This window comes from Phocoena phocoena, chromosome 17, assembly GCF_963924675.1.
Source record: "Phocoena phocoena chromosome 17, mPhoPho1.1, whole genome shotgun sequence".
Classification (NCBI taxonomy): domain Eukaryota; kingdom Metazoa; phylum Chordata; class Mammalia; order Artiodactyla; family Phocoenidae; genus Phocoena; species Phocoena phocoena.
Genome location: NC_089235.1, coordinates 917,494 through 939,951, shown reverse-complemented (window position 1 = coordinate 939,951; position 22,458 = coordinate 917,494). Strand labels below are relative to the sequence as shown.

General features: G+C 42.8%; 1 protein-coding gene across 2 annotated transcripts in view; it reads left to right on the top strand.

Moving 5' to 3' along the window:
* The window catches only part of PRKDC (protein kinase, DNA-activated, catalytic subunit), a 149,203-nt gene that overhangs the window by 36,548 nt on the left and 90,197 nt on the right, over positions 1 to 22,458 (top strand). For both annotated transcript variants that reach the window (XM_065895584.1, XM_065895585.1), the window contains exons 23-30: positions 1,484 to 1,574; positions 2,475 to 2,638; positions 3,294 to 3,446; positions 7,924 to 8,031; positions 10,417 to 10,643; positions 19,112 to 19,206; positions 20,585 to 20,684; positions 21,817 to 21,950. In XM_065895584.1, the coding sequence (XP_065751656.1) occupies positions 1,484 to 1,574; positions 2,475 to 2,638; positions 3,294 to 3,446; positions 7,924 to 8,031; positions 10,417 to 10,643; positions 19,112 to 19,206; positions 20,585 to 20,684; positions 21,817 to 21,950 (1,072 nt within the window). The remainder of the gene's footprint in view (positions 1 to 1,483; positions 1,575 to 2,474; positions 2,639 to 3,293; positions 3,447 to 7,923; positions 8,032 to 10,416; positions 10,644 to 19,111; positions 19,207 to 20,584; positions 20,685 to 21,816; positions 21,951 to 22,458) is intronic.

The following is a 22,458-nucleotide window of genomic DNA, read 5'->3' as shown; positions in this document are numbered from 1 at the left end:
GTGACAGATAAAAATGATGTAAATAGAGAAAATTGAGTTAGTGTAGGGAAAATATTTTTAAGTATGATGTGAAAAAGGAAATTTGAAAAACTTTTAATATCTAGAACTGATATTGCAAGCTCTAGGGAAAGTTCCTCCCATCTCGATATTTTTGACAGCTTTTGATTGGGAGACCTGGATGAAACTAGAAATGGTGTCTAAAGGTTTTAAATTATCTTATCACATATAAGTAAAGGAAGGTAAAGTTACTTGAGCGTGCCTCTAGTTTTGCACATTTCTTTACAGACACGGGACCCCATTTCCCTAGGTGGGCCCTAGGCCGGGTGCAAGGCCAGAACTATCAGTATTTTCACGCATCGACATTTGCACTGTGCAGCGGTGGGTGGTGCGTTGGTTCCCTAGCGCCTCCTTAAGCCTAGATAGACCCTTGAGCACACGTTGTGTGCCATCCTGTGTGCTGGAGCAGCGGTGCGCCGAGCAGCCCTTCCCTTGTGAACTCCGTTGTTACTGGGGTAGACAGCCTGGCTGCTCAGTATCTCGCAGGCGTTTTCTCCAGGACAGAGAGCGAGGCTGTCACTTCAAAGAAAACTTCTCAGAGTATTGGTTGCCAGTGATACAGTTCAAGCTTTTAAGTGAAAATTAAAATTTTGCAAGACTTGTAGCCATCATGCGCTGGGCAGCTTCTCAGTACTTAAGAACTGTGATGTCTTCACACGTACAGTGAAATGCATCAACGTGTGGGAGATCTGCATGACCCAGGGAACCGCTGTTTTCAGATGAACGGTACATTATCTTCCCAAATCGTGTGTGGGTGAAAATCCACAGAGAGCAGGATAAGCCCATGGATTTTAATGTAGTAGAGACTACATAGTCTTCACTGCTGTGGTTTCAGAGTCCACTTTGTGACTAACCTTTAAGAAACTTCCACTTCAGTTGTGGAGCCGTATCAGAGAAAAACCCCAGTTATCTAGAAAGACTATTAAAATACTCCTCCTTTTCCCAGTTACAGCCCAACAGCAAGTCTGTCACAAATGTGAAAATGGGAAACAGTACCACTTGCCTGAGGTTGTTTATTTGGAATATATTGTTACTTTTCCTAAAAGCATATCGTTTGTTAACATGTCATGGGTTCAGTGTTTTTAAATAAAATGATAACTATTTAAATAATATCTAAGTTTCAACTTATGATAAATACTGGTAAATACGACCTACATGAACAGAAGTTCTTTGAGGAGCTTCAGTATTTTTTAAGGGTGTAAAGGCTCTTGCCAAAACTTTGGAACCGATGGTCTAGGAAACGGACAGCTAACTGCAAAATTGGAAGAGATGTGGCTTCTTTTCATGAATTTAAAATAAAATTAACTGCAGTGCCGTGTAGGATATAATGAGCCATTGGAGGCGTCAACAATGGAGAGGGTGGTAGAGCAGTTTTCCTTTCAGCTCATCACTCTCTCTAATGTTTAACTTGTCACCGTGTTTGCAGCATGAAGCGCTGTCCTTAGAAGAAATACGGGTTCAGGTTGTGCAAGTGCTTGGCCGTCTTGGGGGACAGATCAGCAAAAACCTCATAACAGGTGACCTTTCCTTAAAGCACATTAACCCCATGGATGTATTTGGATGCATACAGGTCATGGTGTGTTCTGATATTTTCTCCTATATGTCATTTATGTGTTTTCAGGTAAGATTATGAAGAGCCATATTTTGCCTGATGGAGTGAATACTTCCACTGTGCCTTGCAGCCTGTGTGGTTCTTTGTGCTCGCTCACTGGGGTCTGATGTCTTTTCCTTTTTGAAGCAGAATCTAGCTTGATGCACCTTTATATTAAACATTGTGTCAGGAGTTCAAAGTTATCTTTTTTAACCTGATATCCTTAATATTTGGATAATTTAAGTTGTTTTTGATCGGAATTAGCTTTTTTTTTTTTTTTGCGGTACGCGGGCCTCTCACTGTTGTGGCCTCTCCCGTTGCGGAGCACAGGCTCAGCGGCCATGGCTCACGGGCCCAGCCGCTCCGCGGCATGTGGGATCTTCCCGGACTGGGGCACAAACCTGTGTCCCCTGCATTGGCAGGCGTACGCTCAACCACTGCACCACCAGGGAAGCCCGGAATTAGCATTTTTGATTAGTAAAAATTGGTACTTTTACCTTTAAAATTTCATATTAAATGTATTGGTGATTTTGGCATTTCAGAAGTCAGAACCGCTGTTAGGAAAATAAGTGTTATGAAGAGGAGATACTTAATTAAAGTATTGTGCATTTATCATTTTTCCACAGAAGAGTAACTCTTACTGAAATTGGAAATTAAACATTCCAGACTATTAGACTTGTTTAAAAATAGTTTGCCTTTAAGTCAAATTCAGAAACAGTGTGTAGTGGTTTGTACACGTGTGGTAAACAGAGCAGGAGGGGGTGAACCAGGGGCTGTCCTGGAGCGAGGAGGGACTGACCGAAAGCGCTCTGCATCTCTCTGACAGCAGTGTCCCCCGAGGAGAGGGCCAGGCGCTGTGTGGCCTGGGACAGAGAGAGGAGGCTTGGCTTCGCGGTGCCCTTCGCGGACATGAAGCCCATCATCCACCTGGACCCATTCCTGCCACGTGTCACAGAGCTGGCGCTCTCGGCCGCCGACAGACAAACCAAAGTACTCACTGATCACCTGCTGTGGTTAGACGTGTATTCATTAGGAAACACGTATTGTGTTTCACGGATTTTGTATTTTCTCTAGTATAGTAATCAGGAAACTGTTCAGTTATCAGAAGTACGTGTCCTTGGAAAATGGAAGTTAAACATAAATTATCTGAATAATAGATGATAACCTGGCAAAACATTAATATACCAGAACTCTTCATAATAGAAAATAGTACAAAGGGCGTTGAAAAGTGATTTTTAGTCTGTGCTTGATTCTCTCTTCAACCTGGGAGATTAGAAACAGATTATCTCAAGTCTTTATATTAATCTGTACATTTCCAAAATTTGTGCTTTAAAGATGTATTTACTGAAAGTGACAGTTGAAAATGTGCTAACACATGAAGCAGAGTTCTGTGTTACGGCAGCATGGATATGTTTCTTATGAATGTATTAGTCCTGATGTCTAAATCTTTTAAATCTCAGTTCTTCACTGTTGGCTCCAGCTCAAAGTGAACGGAAGCATGAATTTTATACAAGAAGTGCCACTTGCAGTTCATTTATTTTGGGTGGGATAGTTATCTGCTGCAGAAGTTTTCCTTTTTAAAGGGCTACGTTGTGTAGCATTTCAAAATGCTCTTAACCTTTGTTGGACCCCTGGCCTGTTTCAGGTTGCGGCCTGTGAACTTCTGCACAGCATTGTCATGTTTATGCTGGGAAAAGCCACTCAGATGCCTGACAGTGGCCTGGGCCCCCCACCCATGTACCAGCTCTATAAGCGCACTTTTCCTGTGCTGCTTCGACTGGCATGTGATGTAGATCAGGTAAGTGCATGGCTTTGAGTTTGAAACAGTTGCAGAATTTTTTTAAAAAGTCCTGTCTCGTTCAGTGATGGTCAAAGCTTGCTGCACATTGGGACCACTCTGGGGTCTTTGAAAACCTGCTACCTGGCTGCTGCCCTTCCGACTCTGGCTTAATTCCTCAGGGATAGGCCCTAAGGAATTAAGTTAGGAGAGTAATTAATTAAGGAATTAAGGAATTAATTATGAGAGTCTAGCCCCTAAGGCTGATTTTGCTACCGGCTCTGTCACTTAGGGGTGAAGAAGAGAGGAGGGGCCGTGGCCAGCAGTCGGGGGCGCTTGGAGATGTCAGCAGGTCATCTCTTCCTCGGGGCTTTTTGGACAGAATTCTCCTTTGCTGCTGGGACACGGAAGACATTCAGATTCTTTATTTTATGAAGCTGGCAGAACCCTGATATAAGGGTGCACACATAAAAAAGAAAACTAAATGAAAAACCCACCTATAAATATACATGGAATATCCTTCAGTATATATGTGAATGAATACAATCCAGTAGTGCCTTAAAAATGCACCATGATTAAATAGGATTTTGGGGTAAAACTGGAAATTTACCACAGAAATAGGTTTCGTAAGCAACGATTCTCTTCATATAGGCCAAGAAGGTATTTTGTTTTGGTAAATCAGGAATAGTTTAATTTTGTCTTTAAAAAATGATGAAGAATGTTTACCTGAATATCACAGGCAAATCCTGCCCAGCCGTGACGCAGTGATGCCGCCTCGTGCTTCGGCTGAGGTGGGTGCTGGGGTGAGACGTGGCGTGGCCTGTTCACAGGCACCTCCAGCCCCGACCTGGGGCAGGGCCTGTGCATGGAGTGGTTGCTCAGAACGGCTTCGTCTGTGTTTCATAAGTTAGTTTGCACTGGTTAACCTCTGGGTCTCTCATCAGGCCATGAGGTCCCTGAGGTCAGGGATGTCGGAGAAAGGAAGGAAAAAAATTATTTTGAATATAGTTTTAAAAAACTATGGAAAGCCCAGAGTATCAACTGATAAATCTAAGAATTAATAAAGGAGAAAGCTGATGAATTACAAGATAGAATTCTCATATATCAGTGTTCTAATATGTCTTATATTCTATTGTAGCTTTGACCACTTGGAAAATGTGTTTACAACATAGCATTCATAACAGCATCAAAAAATGTAATAATAATAAAACATCTGGGGGAGTTCCTTCGTGGCCTAGTGGATAGGATTCTGGGCGTTCACTGCCATGGCCCAGGTTCAGTCCCTGGTTGGGGAACTGAGATCCTGCAAGCTGCATGGCGCAGTGTAAAAAATAAAATGAAGTAAAATAAAACATCTGGGAATAAACTTTAGTATGCCAGGCAGACATATATTTTATGATATAAAACGAAAGTGCTGTGTACCTGGAGAATCAATATTGAGGGAGCTCCCTGGCAGTCCAGTGGCTAGGACTTGGTACTTCCACTGCGGGTAGCCCGGGTTTGACCCCTGGTCAGGGAACTGAGATCCCGCAAGCTGGGTGGCGTGGCCAAAAAAAAAAAGAACCAATATTGAAAAAATTCGAGCTCTTTCCAAATCGTTCAGTAAGTTTGGTATTGTTCCAGCAAAAATCCCAGAATTAATTTCATTTTGAACGTCAAAAGTAATCTGGAAGAATAATTGCTAGAGCCTAACCAAGAAAAATTTTGGCAGGGTCAGGTACTGAAGGGTGTCTTGCCCTAACAGATATTAAGAAGAAGTCACGTTAATTATAATGGGGTTGAACTTGTGCACAGATATATATGTCAGTGGGACTGTCTGGCAGTTGGCAGGTGGACCCATGTGTACACATAAATATTGTATGTGTGATAAAAGGGGCTTTTTAAGTTAGTGAGAAATGGAACATTTAATAAATTCTATTATAGCATTTATAAAAATATTATAGAAAAATGTGATGAAATATAGCATGGCTGTTTGTGTCTTTGGATTGGGATGGTCTTTTTCATTGGTAAAATATTACTAATTAATATAGAAACATATGATGCTAAAAGTGAACCTCCATGTCATCACCCCTTTCCCCCTATTATTCCTCAGGAAAAGCCAGTGTATCCTCTGCCGAAAGTTTGGTGAATATACTCCTAGATCTTTGTAAAACATAGCATACGTATAAATTTTATATAAATTTTTATAAGCATACATATAAATTTTGTTTTACAGATAAAAAGGATTATAGCATTCAAAAATGCTTTCTTTTATGTAAAATGTGATTTCTGCTTGGGTGGATTTTATCATTACATTATAGATGTCTTTCCATACAGTTTGTGTAGAAAGGGAAATTTTCATACAAGGTATTGAAGGGAGATCTGTGGAAGAAAACTGCTAGTGTGTTGATAGTTCTGACTTTATAAGTATGTAAAGCCACTGAATGGCACAAACCCACAGTTTTGACATACACATGATGTAGGGAAATTTTTTTTTTTCCCACATTGTGCTGAAGATGATAAGATTTTAAAATGGGCAAATGGATAAAGAACAAAAGTGGGCAGCTCGTGAACACAGAAGTATATATGGCCAATTAAATATGTTTTAAATATTCAACGTTTTTAGTAGATAAGGAAATTCAAATTAAAATGGTACGGATTGCAGCAGTTGTCAAATATTTTAAAAATTGGCAGTGTTTAGTGCTGCCAAGCTTGTAGGGAAAGGGGCTTGTGAGTCCTGGCAGGTGGGAGTGTGGACAGCAGCCCTTGTCCAGAGAGGTGTTCAGAGTGGTGTGTATAAGACAGACATAAACTAGAAATACTGCATTTCTAACAACAGGATTGGGTAACTGGATCATGGTTTATCCATATATGAGATAGCAGGCATCTAATAAAGATACTGATATAGCTTATGTATTTACATGAAAAGTATTCAAAATTAAGGGGCAGAAAAGTGGTTACAAAAGTGTATATTTTTACACACGTGTATACGTATATTTAAATGTGTATAAATATACTGAGTTAACAGTGGTTTGGAATGTTAACAGTGGTTACCTTTTGGATGTAGGATTGTAGTTGGATGGTTTTCGACATGTTCTATAAATGGTGTGTGTGTACATATATATAATCTATGTTCTAAGAATACAAAATAATTCTTTTGGGGGAAGAAAACAGTGATGCTTTAAGACCAGGTTAAATTTCCAAACTAAAAGGTAAGATTCTTTTACTTTGATTAAGTCTAAAAGTTGCTTCAAAGTTTAGAAAGATATTTTTTGGAGAAATACCCGGGTGCAAGAGAACTTGTTGTTGAGTCTGAGCCCCAGACATTTCACGTGATTTTTGTTGTTGTTTTTTAATTTTTAAATTTTATTTTATTTTTTGGCCGCAGCAGGTGTTATGTGGGATCCTAGTTCCCTGACCAGTGATGGAACCCACACCCACTGCAGTGGAAGTACATGGTCTCCCACTGGACTGCCAGGGACCTCCCTCACGTGATTTTTGATGGGGTGTCCGTACCACGTGCTTTGTTCTTAAGCTGAGTATCAGCGGGGAAATAGAACTCCTCTGGATTTCTCAGTGCTCCTGTAGGGCCAGCCTTGTGAGACATGAAGATGGGGAATGTTCCCCTTCACTCGGGCTGTGAACATTTACTGTTCATAGAGAATGAGGGTTAGATGCATAACCGTTTGTCTCAGGAAATTGCTCTGATACAAAAGGACAGTAAAACCCTCCAGGCCTGGGAGCCACCCTAGATTGCAGGAGCCAGACACCCACAGGGCTCTCTGGGCCCTGCAGAGACTGTATTTACATTTGAGAAGGTTAGGGTGAGAACCCGCATCTCCACGGAGTAAAGACTAGTTTCCCTTCTTTCTCGGCAGGCAGCCGAGGGGGAGGTGCCTCTTCTCTTGTTCTGTGATACAGCCTGGGAGTCTCTATGCAGAGGACGCTGACCTGGCTTTTTTTTTTTTTTTTTTTTTTTTTTTTTTTTTTGCGGTACACGGGCCTCTCACTGCTGTGGCCTCTCCCGTTGCGGAGCGCAGGCTCCTCCGGATGTGCAGGCTCAGCGGCCACGGCACACGGGCCCAGCCACTCCGCGGCACGTGGGATCTTCCCGGACCGGGGCACGAACCCGTGTCCCCTGCATCGGCAGGCGGACTCTCAACCACTGCGCGGAGGGAAGCCCTGACCTGGCTTTCTGCTTTGTCCCCGCGGGGTTGTGAACAGAATGCCTTCTGTTTAGCTCCGGATCAGGTTAATCAGGATGAATGACAAATACCATCACTGTCGACCCTAATTGCCCTCCTCGTTAGAGGAACAGTAAGTTTGGGGATGCGTATTTTTCTTTGCCGGACTCTTAGGAAGAAGTTAGACCATGTTCGTCACAGAATTTAACTAGAGAAGGAAACTAATATAACCACAGTAGTATTACGCTTAATTTTGCTCCTGTCATATAAATGGAACTGTCTCTGATATAAAATTTACATGAAAAAAGTAAATTCTGATGTTATTACTCCTTCAGGTGCCGAGGCAACTGTATGAACCTCTAGTTATGCAGCTGATTCACTGGTTCACCAACAATAAGAAATTTGAGAGTCAGGACACTGTTGCCTTACTAGAAACAATACTGGTGAGTAATGGTTCCTGTCCTGCCATTCCCATCAACTGGTTATATGTGATCAATACTCAGAACTTTGAGAAAAGCTACCTGTCAAGGTATCAAAATGTAACATCTAGCTAGATTGGATCATCTTTTTTCTTTTGTTTTGGTGAGATGGCATTTAATGAGCAAGGTGCTGTTTATTAAGGGATACTTTTAAATAGCTACAAGCAAATAGATGTTTTTGTTTTGTTCCTTTTGGGAGGATGGTTATAAATTTGACAGACTTCATCTACATTAAGGCTGTGTGTGTGTGCGTGTGTGTGTGTGTGTGTTGAGGGTGGAAAGGGTGAATAAGAATGTTCTTGGACTTCTATCAGAGTTGCAGTATCCTCTTTTTTTTTTTTTTTTTTTTAACTATAGTATACTAGTTCAGAGTAAAAGGAATTTTTTGAGCTGGTCCTGTTTTCTCCTGCATTCAGATTCAGCAACTCAAAACCCCTAGACATCGCAGTTCACCGTGTACATAGAACTGTCCTGAGACAGCAGAGGTGGAATTGTTAGGGTGGGGTCACTGGCTCACTGCGGGCAGAGGCAGTGAGGTCGGCTAAAGCCTTACTGTCTTTCCACACTGATTTGATTTTAATATTCTGAACTCGTGTAAATAACTACATTTGATTTCTTTAAATATCATCTTAATTGATATTTACCTATTATTTCAACCTGTACTTTTGTTTTGGCATATACTGACTTTGGAATCAAAATCCCCAGTTGAGGGACTTCCCTGGTGGTGCAGTGCTTAAGAATCCGCCTGCCAATGCAGGGGACACGGGTTCGAGCCCTGGTCCAGGAAAATCCCACATGCCGCAGAGCAACTAAGCCCGTGTGCCACAACTACTGAGCCTGCGCTCTAGAGCCCACGAGCCACAACTACTGAGCCTGCGAGCCACAACTACTGAAGCCCGAGTGCCTAGAGCCCATGCTCTGCAACAAGAGAAGCCACCACAACAAGAAGCCCGTGCGCCACAAGGAAGAGTAGCCCCTGCTCGCCACAACTAGAGAAAGCCCGCGCGCAGCAACAAAGACCCAACACAGCCAAAAATAGATAAATTTTTAAAAAAAATGCCCAGTTGAACACATAGCAAGTTTGTGCAAACAAACATCCTTTAATCCCATGTTTTTGCAGACTGATTTGTTTGAATCTGTGGGTCACTTTCTGTTAAGTTTGAAATGAGGTGTGTCGTTGCATGTAGGACCACTATCCGTTGCAGTTTGCCCAGGCCAGCCCTGTTGTCCCTGTTGCCCCTGTTGTGTGTGTAGTTACTAACACAGCTCCTTTCCCTCTCAGAGGTTGCCTAGCTGGCTGCCACTTGTGGGCAGTGGGAGTTACTGAACATTTGTAATTAGGATGATGACATCATTGTACCTGTGGTTTAATTCCCTGCAGTGTCTAGTGTGAAACCTGTCTATGACAGATCCATTTAATTAAATTTAACTTGTGGCTTATTTCATTCAGACGGATTTATTCTAATGTTTCTGTTCTGAAGTTTCTATCTTAGCTGTTCCTTTTCCCCTTTTGATCCTTGAAGGTAGCTTAAGTCAGAGCTTCAGGAAAAAACCAGGTGGGAATGGAAATGTAACATGAGAGGGTTTACAGAAAGAAAAGAAAAGGTGAAGGCGGAGGTGGAGGCTGGTGCACTCCAGTGCACTTGTGTCCCTGCTGTCCGCTCCTCTGCCCGTTTCCGCGGTGCATTACCATCACCTCTGTGAATTCTAATTCGCACTGTGATCAAAGATTTTGCATGTAGCAAGGAACCAGGCATGTTAGAAAGAATCCCCTTATTTCAGTTTCCGTGTACTTTCTCAAGTTAAACTTTTCCTTTGTGGATCTAAGAGAGAAACAAAAGCACTCAAATTTCCTTAGCTGTTTTTTCAAGTATTTAGAGACTGTGCCTTTCTGGAGACTGCTCTGATAGAAGGTTCTACTTTTAGAACCACATCTCTATGATTTTTCTTTGTGTAGCATTACAGTTTCCTTGAAACTTGCAAGGGTCTTACTCTATTTATCCTCAATAAATAAAGCATTTCAGATAATGTTATGAGGTAGAATCAACAGAAGTTCTTAGGATATAATCATTGTGTTTCTTCAGGGGAAGGAAAGTCTGCTTTGTTGCTGTACAATTAAAGTATTCTCTTTTTTTCATGTATTTTTCAATTTCTTAATTTCTTTAGAAGAAACTTTTCTTTATGTCACAAGGAATTTGTTATTAGAGTCTAGATTCTAGACAGTCAGATTGGTTTGACTAGTGTCCGCTTTTTTCCTTAATAGTGCTCTAAATTAATTTTCATAACATACTTCATTTATGCTCAGAGGCAGACCAAGGTATTCAGTTGTCATTTTATGCTTTGTTTCAGGATGGAATTGTGGACCCCTTTGACAGTACTTTAAGAGATTTTTGTGGTCGGTGTATTCAGGAATTCCTCAAATGGTCCATTAAGCAGACAACACCGCAGCAGCAGGAAAACAGTCCAGTAAACACCAAATCACTTTTCAAGCGACTATACAGCTTTGCACTTCACCCCAATGCTTTCAAGAGACTGGGAGCATCACTTGCTTTTAATAATATCTACAGGGAATTCAGGTACGTAAGTTACCTGACAGGGAAGGGTGTAAAGATCTTTAAATTTTCTTTTTTTTGTTTTTAAATATTTATTTATTTTCCTTTTCTTTTTTTGGCTGTGTCGGGTCTTAGTTGCAGCAAATGGGATCTTTGTTTGGGCCTGTGAGATCTTTTTGTTACGGCATGCGGTCTAAGATCTTTAAATATTCAATAGTGATTTTGTAAAGTGACTCATTGTTTATGTATCCATGTAGTCATATATCAAGCATTTAGTAAACAGTTAACATGCTGGATGCTGTGCTGTTTTCTGGGGATTAAATAATGAATTAAAATGATGTTTGCATTCAAGAAGAGGCTCAGAACGTGTTGAGATCTACATTGAAGTATAATAGTACCCAGTCTGGAAAGTGCAACAAAAGCCATAATACACAGTCTTTTGAAGCACAGAAGAGGAGTGTCTGACATGGTTTGAGTAGGTTAGGGGAGGTTTCCTGTACCTCCTGGCCTCCTGTACCTCCTGGCCTCCTGGCTTCCTGTACCTCCTGGCCTCCTGTTCCATTTATACTTGGGATGAGGCTTAGGGGATGAGTGGAAACTGGCCCAAGCATTTCAGGTCAGAGGGACAGGGCAGAGATAAGAGGACAGTATGTAAGGAGACGAAGTCATTTTCTACTCCTTGCTGTGGAGTTTGAGGTTTGGAAGGGAGCGAAATGAGACTGTCCAGGAGCCTCTCTTTGTGGAATTAAGATGTGAAGGCCACTTCCAGAGACAGCGAGTCCTGGATAGTGGGAGCAGGGAGCGGCACGGTTAGACTCCTCCCCAAATTCGCCTGCCAGTAGCTGTGTGGGGAGTGGGTCTGAGGACCAGGACACCAGTGACAGGGTGGTTTCACAGTCCAAGGACAAGATAGTCCCTGACCTAAGGTTGTAGTAGTGTTTGTTCGTTTGTTCATTTAGTACTGTTTGCTAGGTCAGACTGTTATGTGCCAGGCATCATGCCGAATGCTGGAGATACAAAGATGTAGCCCTTCGTGAGGGCTGCATTTTAAAAAGACAGGTAGATAATATTCAACCAATCACAAAGATAAAGGTAAAATCTGTAGCTGGAATTAGTGCTTTTAAGTAGCGGTACAGGGAATTCCCTGGCGGTCCAGTAGTTAGGACACTGCACTTTCATTGCCGGCTGCCCGGGTTCAATACCTGGTCAGGGAACTAAGATCCCACTACTGTGCAGCATGGGGAAAAAAAAAATTAAGTAGTGGTACATGATTACTAAGGAACCTTATAATGAGGAATCTGACCTCATTTGGTCAGAATAGCTTCTCTCAGGAATTGGCAGTTGGGATAGTGATGAGGGGAGCAGTTGTGAAAATAAGATGATGGAAGGAATGATGGAGGGATGGATGATGGATGGAGAGGTAGGTGGGTGATAGGTAGATTTTAGTTGGATGGATGGGTGGATGGATGGATGGATGATGGACGGGTGGGTAGATGGATGGATGATGGATGGATGGATGGATGATGGATGGGTGGATAGATGGATGGGTGGACGGACAATGGATGGATGATGGATGGGTGGATAGATGGATGGATGATGGATGGATGGGTGGATGATGGTTGGAGGGGTAGGTGGATGATAAGTAGGTAGATTTTAGATGGATGGATGGGTAGATCGGTGGTAGATGGATAGAGAGAGGATAGCTGGATGGATAGGAATCTGTCTCTGCATGTGTGTGGGCATGTGCACGTTTGTATGAAAATCGACTGGAGGGCTTCCCTGGTGGCGCAGTGGTTGGGGGTCCGCCTGCTGATGCAGGGGGCGTGGGTTCGTGCCCCGGTCTGGGGGGATCCTGCCTGCCGTGGAGCGACCGGGCCCGTGGGCCGTGGCCGCTGGGCCTGCGTGTCCGGAGCCTGTGCTCCGCGGCAGCGGGGGGGCAGGCCACAGCGGTGAGGGGCCCGCGTGCCGCAAAGAAAAAAAAAAATCGACTGGAGTTTGAAGCCACTGTGTTGATTTTTTTAGTTGAGGTATAGTTGATGTAAAATGTATGTTTCAGATGTACAGTGTAGTGATTCACAATTTTTAAAGGTTATGCTCCATTTATAGTTATTATAAAATATTGGCTGTTTTCCTGTGCTGTACATTATATCCTTGTTGCTTATCTGTTTTATGCATAGTAGTTTGTGTCTCTAAGTCCCCTACTCCTATTTTGCCCCTCCTCCTTCCTTCTGGTAACCACTAATTTGTTCTTTATATCTGTGAGTCTGGTTCTGTTTTGTTATATACATATGTTTGTTTTTTTTTTAGAGTTCTCATACAAGTGGTATCATACAGTATTCATCTGGTGTATTTCACTAAGCATAATACTCTGTAGGTCCATCCATGTAGCTGCAAATGGAATTATTTTCATTCTTTTTTATGGCTGAGTAACATTCATTGTATATATTTACCACATCTTTTATTTATTTATTTCTTCGGCCTGACCGGGGATCTAACCTGTGTCCCCTGCAGTGGAAGCACAGAGTCCTAACCACTGGACTGCCAGGGAAGTCCCTTACCACATCGTCTTTATCCATTCATCTGTTGATGGACACTTAGGTTGTTTCCATGTCTTGGCAATTGTGAATAGTGCTGCTGTGAACAGTGGGGTGCATGTAGTTTTTCAAATAAGTGTTATTGGGTTTTTTGGATAAATACCCAGGAGTGGAATTGCTGGGCTGTATGGTAGCTCTATTTTTAGTTTTTTGAGGAATCTCCACACTGTTCTCCGCAGTGGCTGCACTAATTTACATTCCCACGCACAGCGCATGAGGCGCACTTTTCTCCACATCCTCGCCAGTACTTGTTATTTGCAGTCTTTTTGGTGATAGTCATCTGCCACGTGTGAGGTGATGTCTCACTGTGGTTTTGATTGTACTTCCCTGATGATTAACCATGTTGAGCATCTTTTCATGTGCCTGTTGGCTATCTGTGTGTCTTCTTTGCAAAAATGTCTATTCAGGTCTTTGTTTTTTTGATACTGAGCTGTTTGAGCTGTTTGTATATTTTGGATATTAGCCCTATATTCATCTTATCATTTGCAGATATTTTCTCCCATTCAGTAGGTTGTCATTTTGTTTTGTTGATGGTTTCCTTTGCTGTGCGGAAGTTTTTAGGTTTAATTAGGCCTCCTTTGTTTCTTTCTGCTTTTGTTTTCTTTGCTTTAGGAGACAGAAAATATTGCTACAATTTATGTCAGAGAGTGTTCTGTCTGTGTTTTCTTCTAGGAGTTTTAAGGTTTCCAGTCGTACGCTTAGGTGTTTAATCTATTTTGAGTTTATTTTTTTGTATGCCGTTAGAGAATGAATGTTCTAATTTCATTCTTCTACGTGTAGCTGTCCGGTTTTCCCAGCACCAGTTATTGAAGAGACTGTCTTTTCTGCATTGTATATTCTTGCCTCCTTTGTCATAGATTAATTGACCATAAGTGCGTGGGCTTATTTCTGGGCTCTCTGCTCTGTTCCATTGATCTATACATCTGTTTTGTGCTAATACCATGCTGTTTTGATTACCGTACGGTATAGTTTGAAGTCAGGGAGCGTGATTCCTCCAGCTCTGTTATTCTTTCTCAAGATTGTTTTGGCTATTTGGCGTCTTTTGTATTTCCATACAAAATTTAAAATTATTCTAGTTCTGTGAAAAATGCCCTTGGCATTTTGGTATGTTTTTTCCTTTTAGTTTTTTAAATTGTGAAACCTGTGTGTATAGAAGAATGTTTAAAAACATGTAAAACTGTCACTATTTGCAGATGACATGATATTACAGATAGAAAACCCTAAAGACTCCACCAATAAAACTGTTAGAACTAATAAACTCAGTAAAATTGCAGGATACAAAATCAGTATACAAAAGTCTGTTGCCTGTCTATGTACTCATAATGAACAATCAGAAATTGAAATTAAGAAAACAATCTCAGGACTTCCCCAGTGGCACAGTGGTTAAGAATCCGCCTGCCAATGCAGGGAACATGGGTTCGAGCCCTGGTCTGGGAAGATCCCACATGCTGCGGAGCAACTAAGCCTGTGCGCCACAACTACTGAGCTTGTGCTCTAGAGCCCGTGAGCCACAGCTACTGAAGCCTGTGTGCTCTAGGGCCTGCGTGCTGTAACCACTGAAGCCTGCACGCCTACAGCCTGTGCTCTGCAACAAGAGAAGCCACTGCAATGAGAAGCCCGCGCACCGCAACAGAGAATAGTCCCCACTCACCGCAACTAGAGAAAGCCCACGCGCAGCAACAAAGAAGACCCAACGCAGCCAAAAAAAAAAAAAAGAGAGAAAGAAAAAACAATCTCATTTACAGCTGTATCAAGAGGAATAAAATACCTAGGGATAAATTTAACCAAGGGGGTGAAAGACCTGTACACTGACAACTGTAAGACATTGATGACAGAAATTGAAGAAGACACAAATAAATAGATATTCTGTGCTCATGGATTGGAAGAATTAATATTGTTAAAATTTCCACACTACCCAAAGCAATCTTCAGATTGAGTGCAATCCCTATCAAAATTCCAATGGCTTTTTTCACAGAAATAGGGCAAACAGTCCTAAAATTTGTATGGAACCACAAAGACCCTGAAGAGTCAAAGCAATCCTGAAAAAGAACAGGAAGCATCACGCTTCCTGATTTCCAACTACTATACAAAGTTATAGTAATCAAAACAACATGGTGTTGGCAGAAATACAGTCACATAGATCATTGGAACAGAACAGAATGCCCAGAAATAAATCCACACACTTATGGTCAATTAATTTTATGACAGAGGAGCCAGGAATACACAGTGGAGAAAGACAGCCTCTTCAATAAATGGTGTTGCGAGAACTGGACCCCTGTCTTACACCATTCACAAAAACTAACTCAAAATGGAGTAAAGATTTGAACGTAAGACCTGAAACCATAAAACTCCTAGAAGAAAACATAGCTGGTAAGCTTCCTGACATAGGTCTTAGGGATGATTTTTTGAATCTGACACCAAAAGCAAAAATAAACAAGTGGGATTACATCCAACTAAAAACTTCTGCACAGCAAACGGTCAACAAAATGAAAAGGCAACCTACTGAATGGGAGAATATAGTTGCAAATCATATATCTAATAAAGGGTTAATATCCAAAATATATAAAGAGCTCAATGGCAAAAAATCTGATTAGAAAAATGAGCAGAATATCTGACATTTTCCCAAAAAAGACATAGAAATGGCCAACAGGTACGTGAAAAGATGCTTAACGTCACTAATCATCAGGGAAATGCAGATTAAAACCACAATGAGCTATCACCTCACACTGGTCAGAATGGCCGTCATCAAAAAGTCTACAAATACCAAATGCTAGTGAGGGTGTGGAGAAAAGGGAACTCTCGTGCACTGTTGATGGGAATGTAAATTCGTGTAGCCACTGTGGAAAATAGTGTGGAGGTTCCTCAAAAAATTAAAAATAGAACTACCATACAATCCAGCAATTCCACCCCTGGGTATTTATCCGAAGAAAATGAAAACACTAATTTGAGAAGATTTATGCACCCCCATGTTCATTGCAGCATTATTTGTAATAGCCAAGACATGGAAGCAACCTAAGTGCCTATTGAGAGATGAATGGATATAGAATATCTAATACACACACACACACACACACACACACACACACACACACACACACACACACACACACTGGAATATTACTCGGCCATAAAAAAGAAGAAAATCTTGCCATTTGTGACAACATGGATGGACCTAGAGGGCATTATGCTAAGTGAGATAAGTCAGACAGAATAAGACAAATACTGTATGATCTCACTTATATATGAAATTGTAAACAAGAGCAAACAAACAAGCTCATAGATACAGAGAACAGATTGGTGGTTGCTAAAGCCAGGGGTGGGGGCTCAGAGAAATGGGTGAAGGGGATCAAAAGCTACAAATTTTAAGTTATAAAAGAAGTAAGTCCTGGTGGAGTAATGCACAGCATGATGGCTACAGTTAAAAACACTGTATCCTACATATGGAAGTTGCTGAGAGAGAAGATATTAAAAGTTCCTATCACAAGGTACAACGTTTTCTAAGTAGGTGTGGTGACTGATGTTGACTCGGCTTGCAGTGACGGTTTTGTAACATGTACAAATAGCCAACTGCTACGTTGTGCACCTGAAACTGCTGCAACGTGTGTCAGTTATGCCTCAACTTGAAAGCCCTGAAATGTGTGAAGTTCGTATAATAATAATAGTAACAGAAGTTCCCGCATATTGACCACCTAGGGTTAGAAATGGAGCGTTATCAGCATTTTAGATCCGCCCTGCCCTAAGTTAATCCTTCTCCTGACTTGGATGTCACTTGTTCCCTTGCTTTGCTGTTTTGCTTCATTCTCTGTATATTGGTATGTACCCTAATCGGTGTGCTCTTGGTTTCAGAAAGCAGCTGTTAGGCATAGACATGGCCAGGGAAGGTTGGGTCAGTGTTTTCACTGTCAGGTAAAGGATCCTGGGAAACTGCTGAACAGAGACTGGCTTCAGCTTCTCAGAGGACAGGAGCCTGGTCCAAGGAATTAGGTTGACAAAGTCCATCGTTAGTCCTGGGAAGCCGAGCTCTCTAGAAATGTGTGAAGTGGACCCACAACTGACACAGGGGAGAAGTACCGTCCAAGAATGTGGACTGCCCTTTAGTTTCTGCTTCTGAGACCCCAGTGGCCTGACTTGGGTGTCAGGAGCAGGTCAGAGCAGAATTCTCTCGTGGGGTCAGTGAGCGCAGTCGACAGTCCAGGCTGAACCTGGGCTGGAGGGCAGCGTCACGCAGGGGGTCGTTGGGCCTGGCTCCTTTGGGTCTGTCGGGGTGGAGAGCTCCTCTCCGCCCCACTCGCCCACCCTGTCTGACCCGACTGTGCGCCCGTGCGCTCCCCGCTCCGTCCTGTTGGGCCTTTTTGCCTTTCCCCTGTTGCCGTCTTTCTCGGACGCTCGGATTTGCTGGACTACATGCCGGGTGGCTTTGAGAAATGATGCCCGAGGGAACCGTGTTCGAGGGATTGTGTGTTGAGTGATGTAAGTACAAGTTCGGGTGCTTCCATCCTGCAAGCTTGTGAACTGTTTTGGAGAGCTTTCCTTGGGGATCGTGGATTTGGAGTATCATTTGGTCATGTCATTTCCTCCTTGCTACTTCAAGTGGTTTTGGCATCTAAGATACAAGCTACTGTAGCCAGCCTGGGACTCTGACCCCAACCCCACCTTCTATGGTCTGGCCTCACGTCGCTCTTCCAGGTGAGCCTTGGCCCCTCGCTCTGACTCCTGTGCTGCATCCGCCTTCGTGGCCCACAGCGCGATGCCCTTGAGCGTCAGTGTCACATCTGGGTGTGTGGTGGGGTGTCGTGGCGGACACTTGGAGCTTGTGGGTCCCCTTCTAGGATTCAAATTTAAAAAATTAGGGTGATATTCCTCCCAAACCAAACAGCGGTGTGCGGTCCTGTTCTCAGTCCCCCGCCACCCTCCAGCGCCTGCTGGTTCCTCACTCTGGTCCTGTTTCAGGAAATCACCACCTCAGAGGTGGAGCAGTGAGTGACCCTGCACTTGGTCACACAGCTAGAGCGCCCATGAGCCTTAGTGCCCCTGCCTGGCGTTGTGTGCTTAATCATTCACTGTCCTGTGTCACTGAGGAACAGATTTTCCAGGGAGAGGCTGGCCTGTGCCTGTGGCCTGCCCATGAGTGTGACGTCAGTGGTTGGTCCACAGATATTGGTGGTCCAGCCACATGTGGCGGATATGCTTGTAAAAGGCCCAGAGATGACTGTTGATGTTAACTTACTTTTGGATAGGTAGAGAACTTTTTTTTTTTAATTTATTTATTTTTGCTGTGTTGGGTTTCAGTTTCTGTGCGAGGGCTTTCTCTAGTTGTGGCAAGCGGGGGCCACTCTTCATCGCAGTGCGCGGGCCTCTCACTATCGCGGCCTCTCCCGTTGCACAGCACAGGCTCAGTAGTTGTGGCTCACAGGCCTAGTTGCTCCGCGGCATGTGGGATCCTCCCAGACCAGGGCCCGAACCCGCGTCCCCTGCATTAGCAGGCAGACCCTCAACCACTGTGCCACCAGGGAAGCCCTGGTAGAGAACTTTTAAAATTCCGTTATTTAAAAAAATGTGGACGTAGTACCAGGTCTTCTTTTCTGCTACATGTAATTTTGATGAGGTGTGTGGAGTGTGGTCAGAACAGTGGCTTTAGGTTTTAGGTTATGTGCTGTGAGCAGGTCCACAGGTGAGGAGGGTGCTTGTAATAGTAAAAAAGCCTGTGTCTCTTGGGTCTGTTTTTGACCAGGTTTTCTTCTTTCAGAAGTGTTTTAGGTTTTATGTTTTAAAAAATTTGCGGCATTTTTAAAGACAAATTTCATTAAGGTATGTATTCTTTAATAACATAACTTTTCCCCTTCATTGTTTCTGTTTTATTGTCTTCTCAGATAAGGCTCAATATTCTTTATTTTTCAGGGAGGAAGAGTCTCTGGTAGAACAGTTTGTGTTTGAAGCCTTGGTTACATACGTGGAAAGCCTGGCCTTAGCACATGCAGATGAGAGGTCCTTGGGTAGGTCCCATTCGGGCTCTCTGTGTGTGCGCAACGAGTCTGTCCATGCGGGGGCCTGGGTCACCCCCTCGTAAGGTGCTGTCTTCTCCTCACATCCCCGTTTAGGGTGATAAGTGAAGGGGAGGTGGGGCCCTCTGCTGCCTCAAACCCGCTTGTTACAAGAGGCTTCAGTGCCTCCTCTACGACTCGCCGTGTCCCCTGGCATCCACTCAGCTTGACCCCTGGTTGGTCAGGGATCCTGGCCAGGGCAGGTGGGGCAGCCCTGCTGTGAAGCTCCAGTGAAAGTGCACGGCTGACACGAGCTAAAGAAAGCTGGCCCTTGTCTCTGAATTCACTAATGACAGCTAGAAGGTAGAAAGTAGGTTTCCTTACAGAATTGCAATAAGACTATTTTGACAGTAACTAAGACGCCATTTTAAAATACTAAGTCAGAAATATGCTGAAGTGGCAAAGAGAGTAATAAATGATCGTCTTTGCAGTTAACTTCTGTCCAGAAGCTGTCGGGACTACCCAGGAGTTCTGGGGCTGGAAAACTTTCTGGCATCTCCCCGCTCAGTCTGCAGGGCCTCTGGCCCGGGGCGCGTGGACCCTGATGTAGCTCTCGCAGCGGGTGCCGTGGAGACCCCCTCTCACTTGCCAAATGGTGGTGTCTCTCATTTTTTGACAGATTGAAGCTCTGTTGTCCTCCATGGTGATAGCCCTACTCATGAGCAAGAACACTTACAATTCAGTCCTGCCGTCAGCCGTCATTAGCTTAAAGTTGCCTTATCTTGACATCATATATAGGGGGATTTTCTCAACAAGTGAAACTTTACTCTTTTAAAATTACTGCCATAGTTAAAAGGTGTAGATGAAATTTTACTCTTTAAAAAATCACTGCCATAGTTAAAAAGTGTAGAAAGAAAACTTCCTTGGTAGCAGAGGTCAAAATAGGCTGTGTGAGGCCCCTTTCCTGAATAACCCTAGATGCCTGTAGATGGTTTTACTATTTTATTTCTCTTCTTCTCCTGCAGTGGCTGTATTATTAACTGTAATATAGTTTAACCTACATGAGAAAAGTGCAGGTCAAGGAACTGACCCCTTGAAATAATAGCCTTCAGTGGGGTGCACGGGCTCTGGCCTGCTCTGTGGGTTTTGTAACACCTGCAGAGCTCTTCCATCTCAGACCTGTACGCAAGGCTGTGCCTTGCTGTCCTGCGATCTTAAACATGGGTTTTGTATTTGCATGTGCAGTGTTGTATTTTGAGGGATGAAAAATACTCTTTTGTAAAATCACCTTTTTAACTTCAAAACTAGGCCAATAAGCCTGTAGTACTACTTTGTTAATGATGATCAGCTGTAGATCTCCTTCAGCAATCTCTGTTTGTGTTGAGAGCAGGTACAGTTCAGCAATGCTGCGATGCTATCGATCACCTGGGGCGCATCGTCGAGAAGAAGCACGTTTCTTTAAACAAAGCAAAAAAGCGACGCTGTCCCCGGTAGGTGACGTTGCTTCCTTTCTCTTTTTCTTTCCCCCGAACGTAAAACTAATTCTCAGTTAACACAGGAGAATCTAGGAGGAATTTGTGGAAGTATAAAGAGTCAGTTTTCCAAAGTAACTTAAAAGCTTTATGTTTGAAAGTGCTTTGTTTAAGGTGTCATCTTGGTTGGGATAGTGGTTACAATTTGAAAATCAGTTTTGTAACTGAGACATTTGTCTGCACTAATTTTGAATACGAATTTGGTGTGGAATTTTTGCTTGGAATATGCATGAGCTGTTTGTTATGGAGTAGATTTGAAATGTAAGAACTAAAATATTGAAATAGTAGGATTTTGACAGAATGAGGTTACAGATTATGAAATAAAGCCACTCAAAACCAAGGCTGGCTTATTGCCCAGTGGTTTCCAGTCTTTGCTCCCATTTCCATCCCGGCAAGGTCTCTTTCTCAGACGGGGTGCGGGTGTGCCATGCCTCTTCCCCCAGGTCCGTGCAGGGGTCTGGGGGCTCTGGTGTCTGCTGGCGCCCACCACTCTGCAGAAGCATAGCCTGTAGACTGGACATTAATCCTCCCTCTGTGGTTTTAAAATTGATTCTTCCAGATTCTGCCGCGAGTATGACATCTCTCCAGGTCATTCATGCTCACACTTGAGCAGTAGAATTACCTTGGGGTCTGGTTACATACAGTACAGGTCGCTGGGCCTTGCTCTGGAATTGGCTTCAGTAGGTTTAGGGTGGGGCTGAGAATTTGCCTTTCTGCCAAGCTAATACTGATGTAGCTGGTCCAGGGACCACAGTTTGAGAAGCACTACTTCAGAACCTAAACCCCCTTTCAGTTTACAGTGCATTGAAAAGGGAGCATGCAAAGACTTGGTGCTGATCTTTTAAGAAATGCTTTTTAATTTTCCCTCAATTAAAGAAATAAAAGGTAAGCAGCATTTAGGACCTATTTCATCTGGGAGGGTTTGATTGTATTCTAATGATAATACACTAAAAATAAATTGAATGCCTTTAAATATGGTTTCTACGTGTATCAGGGTAGCAAAATTGAATTTATGGTTTTTAGACTCTGGGGTCGGCTAAATGCTGAATGTTGGAGTGTGAATATTAAATACAGCTTGTTCTCCACGCAGGGGCTTTCCACCTACGGCACCCTTGTGTTTATCAGACGTGGTCCAGTGGCTTTTCTCCAATTGTGGGAGGCCCCAGACAGAATGTCGACACAAGTCCATAGAACTCTTTTATAAGTTTGTTCCTTTGTTGCCAGGTATGATGGTCTTTATGCCCTGTAAATGACTTTTGCTAGTAGTTTAGAGATGCACTTATATAAAACATGATATTTCCATTATTTAGATAAATGTAATATGTTCTAATAAATATAAAAAATAAGTACGTTCTAATACATACAAAGAATAAGTACAAAAAATAATCATTACAGATCATTTGTAAGACAGGTGATAAATTATGGCTGTACATTTCTCAAAGATTTATAGAAGGAAAGAAAAAAATGCTGTTTTGATGTTAGACGATACAGAAGAGGTGAACTTAGAATTTCCTAGTACCTTTTATTCTGCATCTTTGCTTTTCTGTCCCACTTCAAAGAAAGAAGGAAGGATTGGATGACCATAGTAGTTAACACGATATTCAATTAAAGTTTAGAAATCTTATTAATAGTTAATGAAGCGGGACTTCCCTGGTGGTGCAGTGGTTAAGAATCTGCCTGCCAGTGCAGGGGACACGGGTTCTAGCCCTGGTCCGGGAACATCCCGCATGCT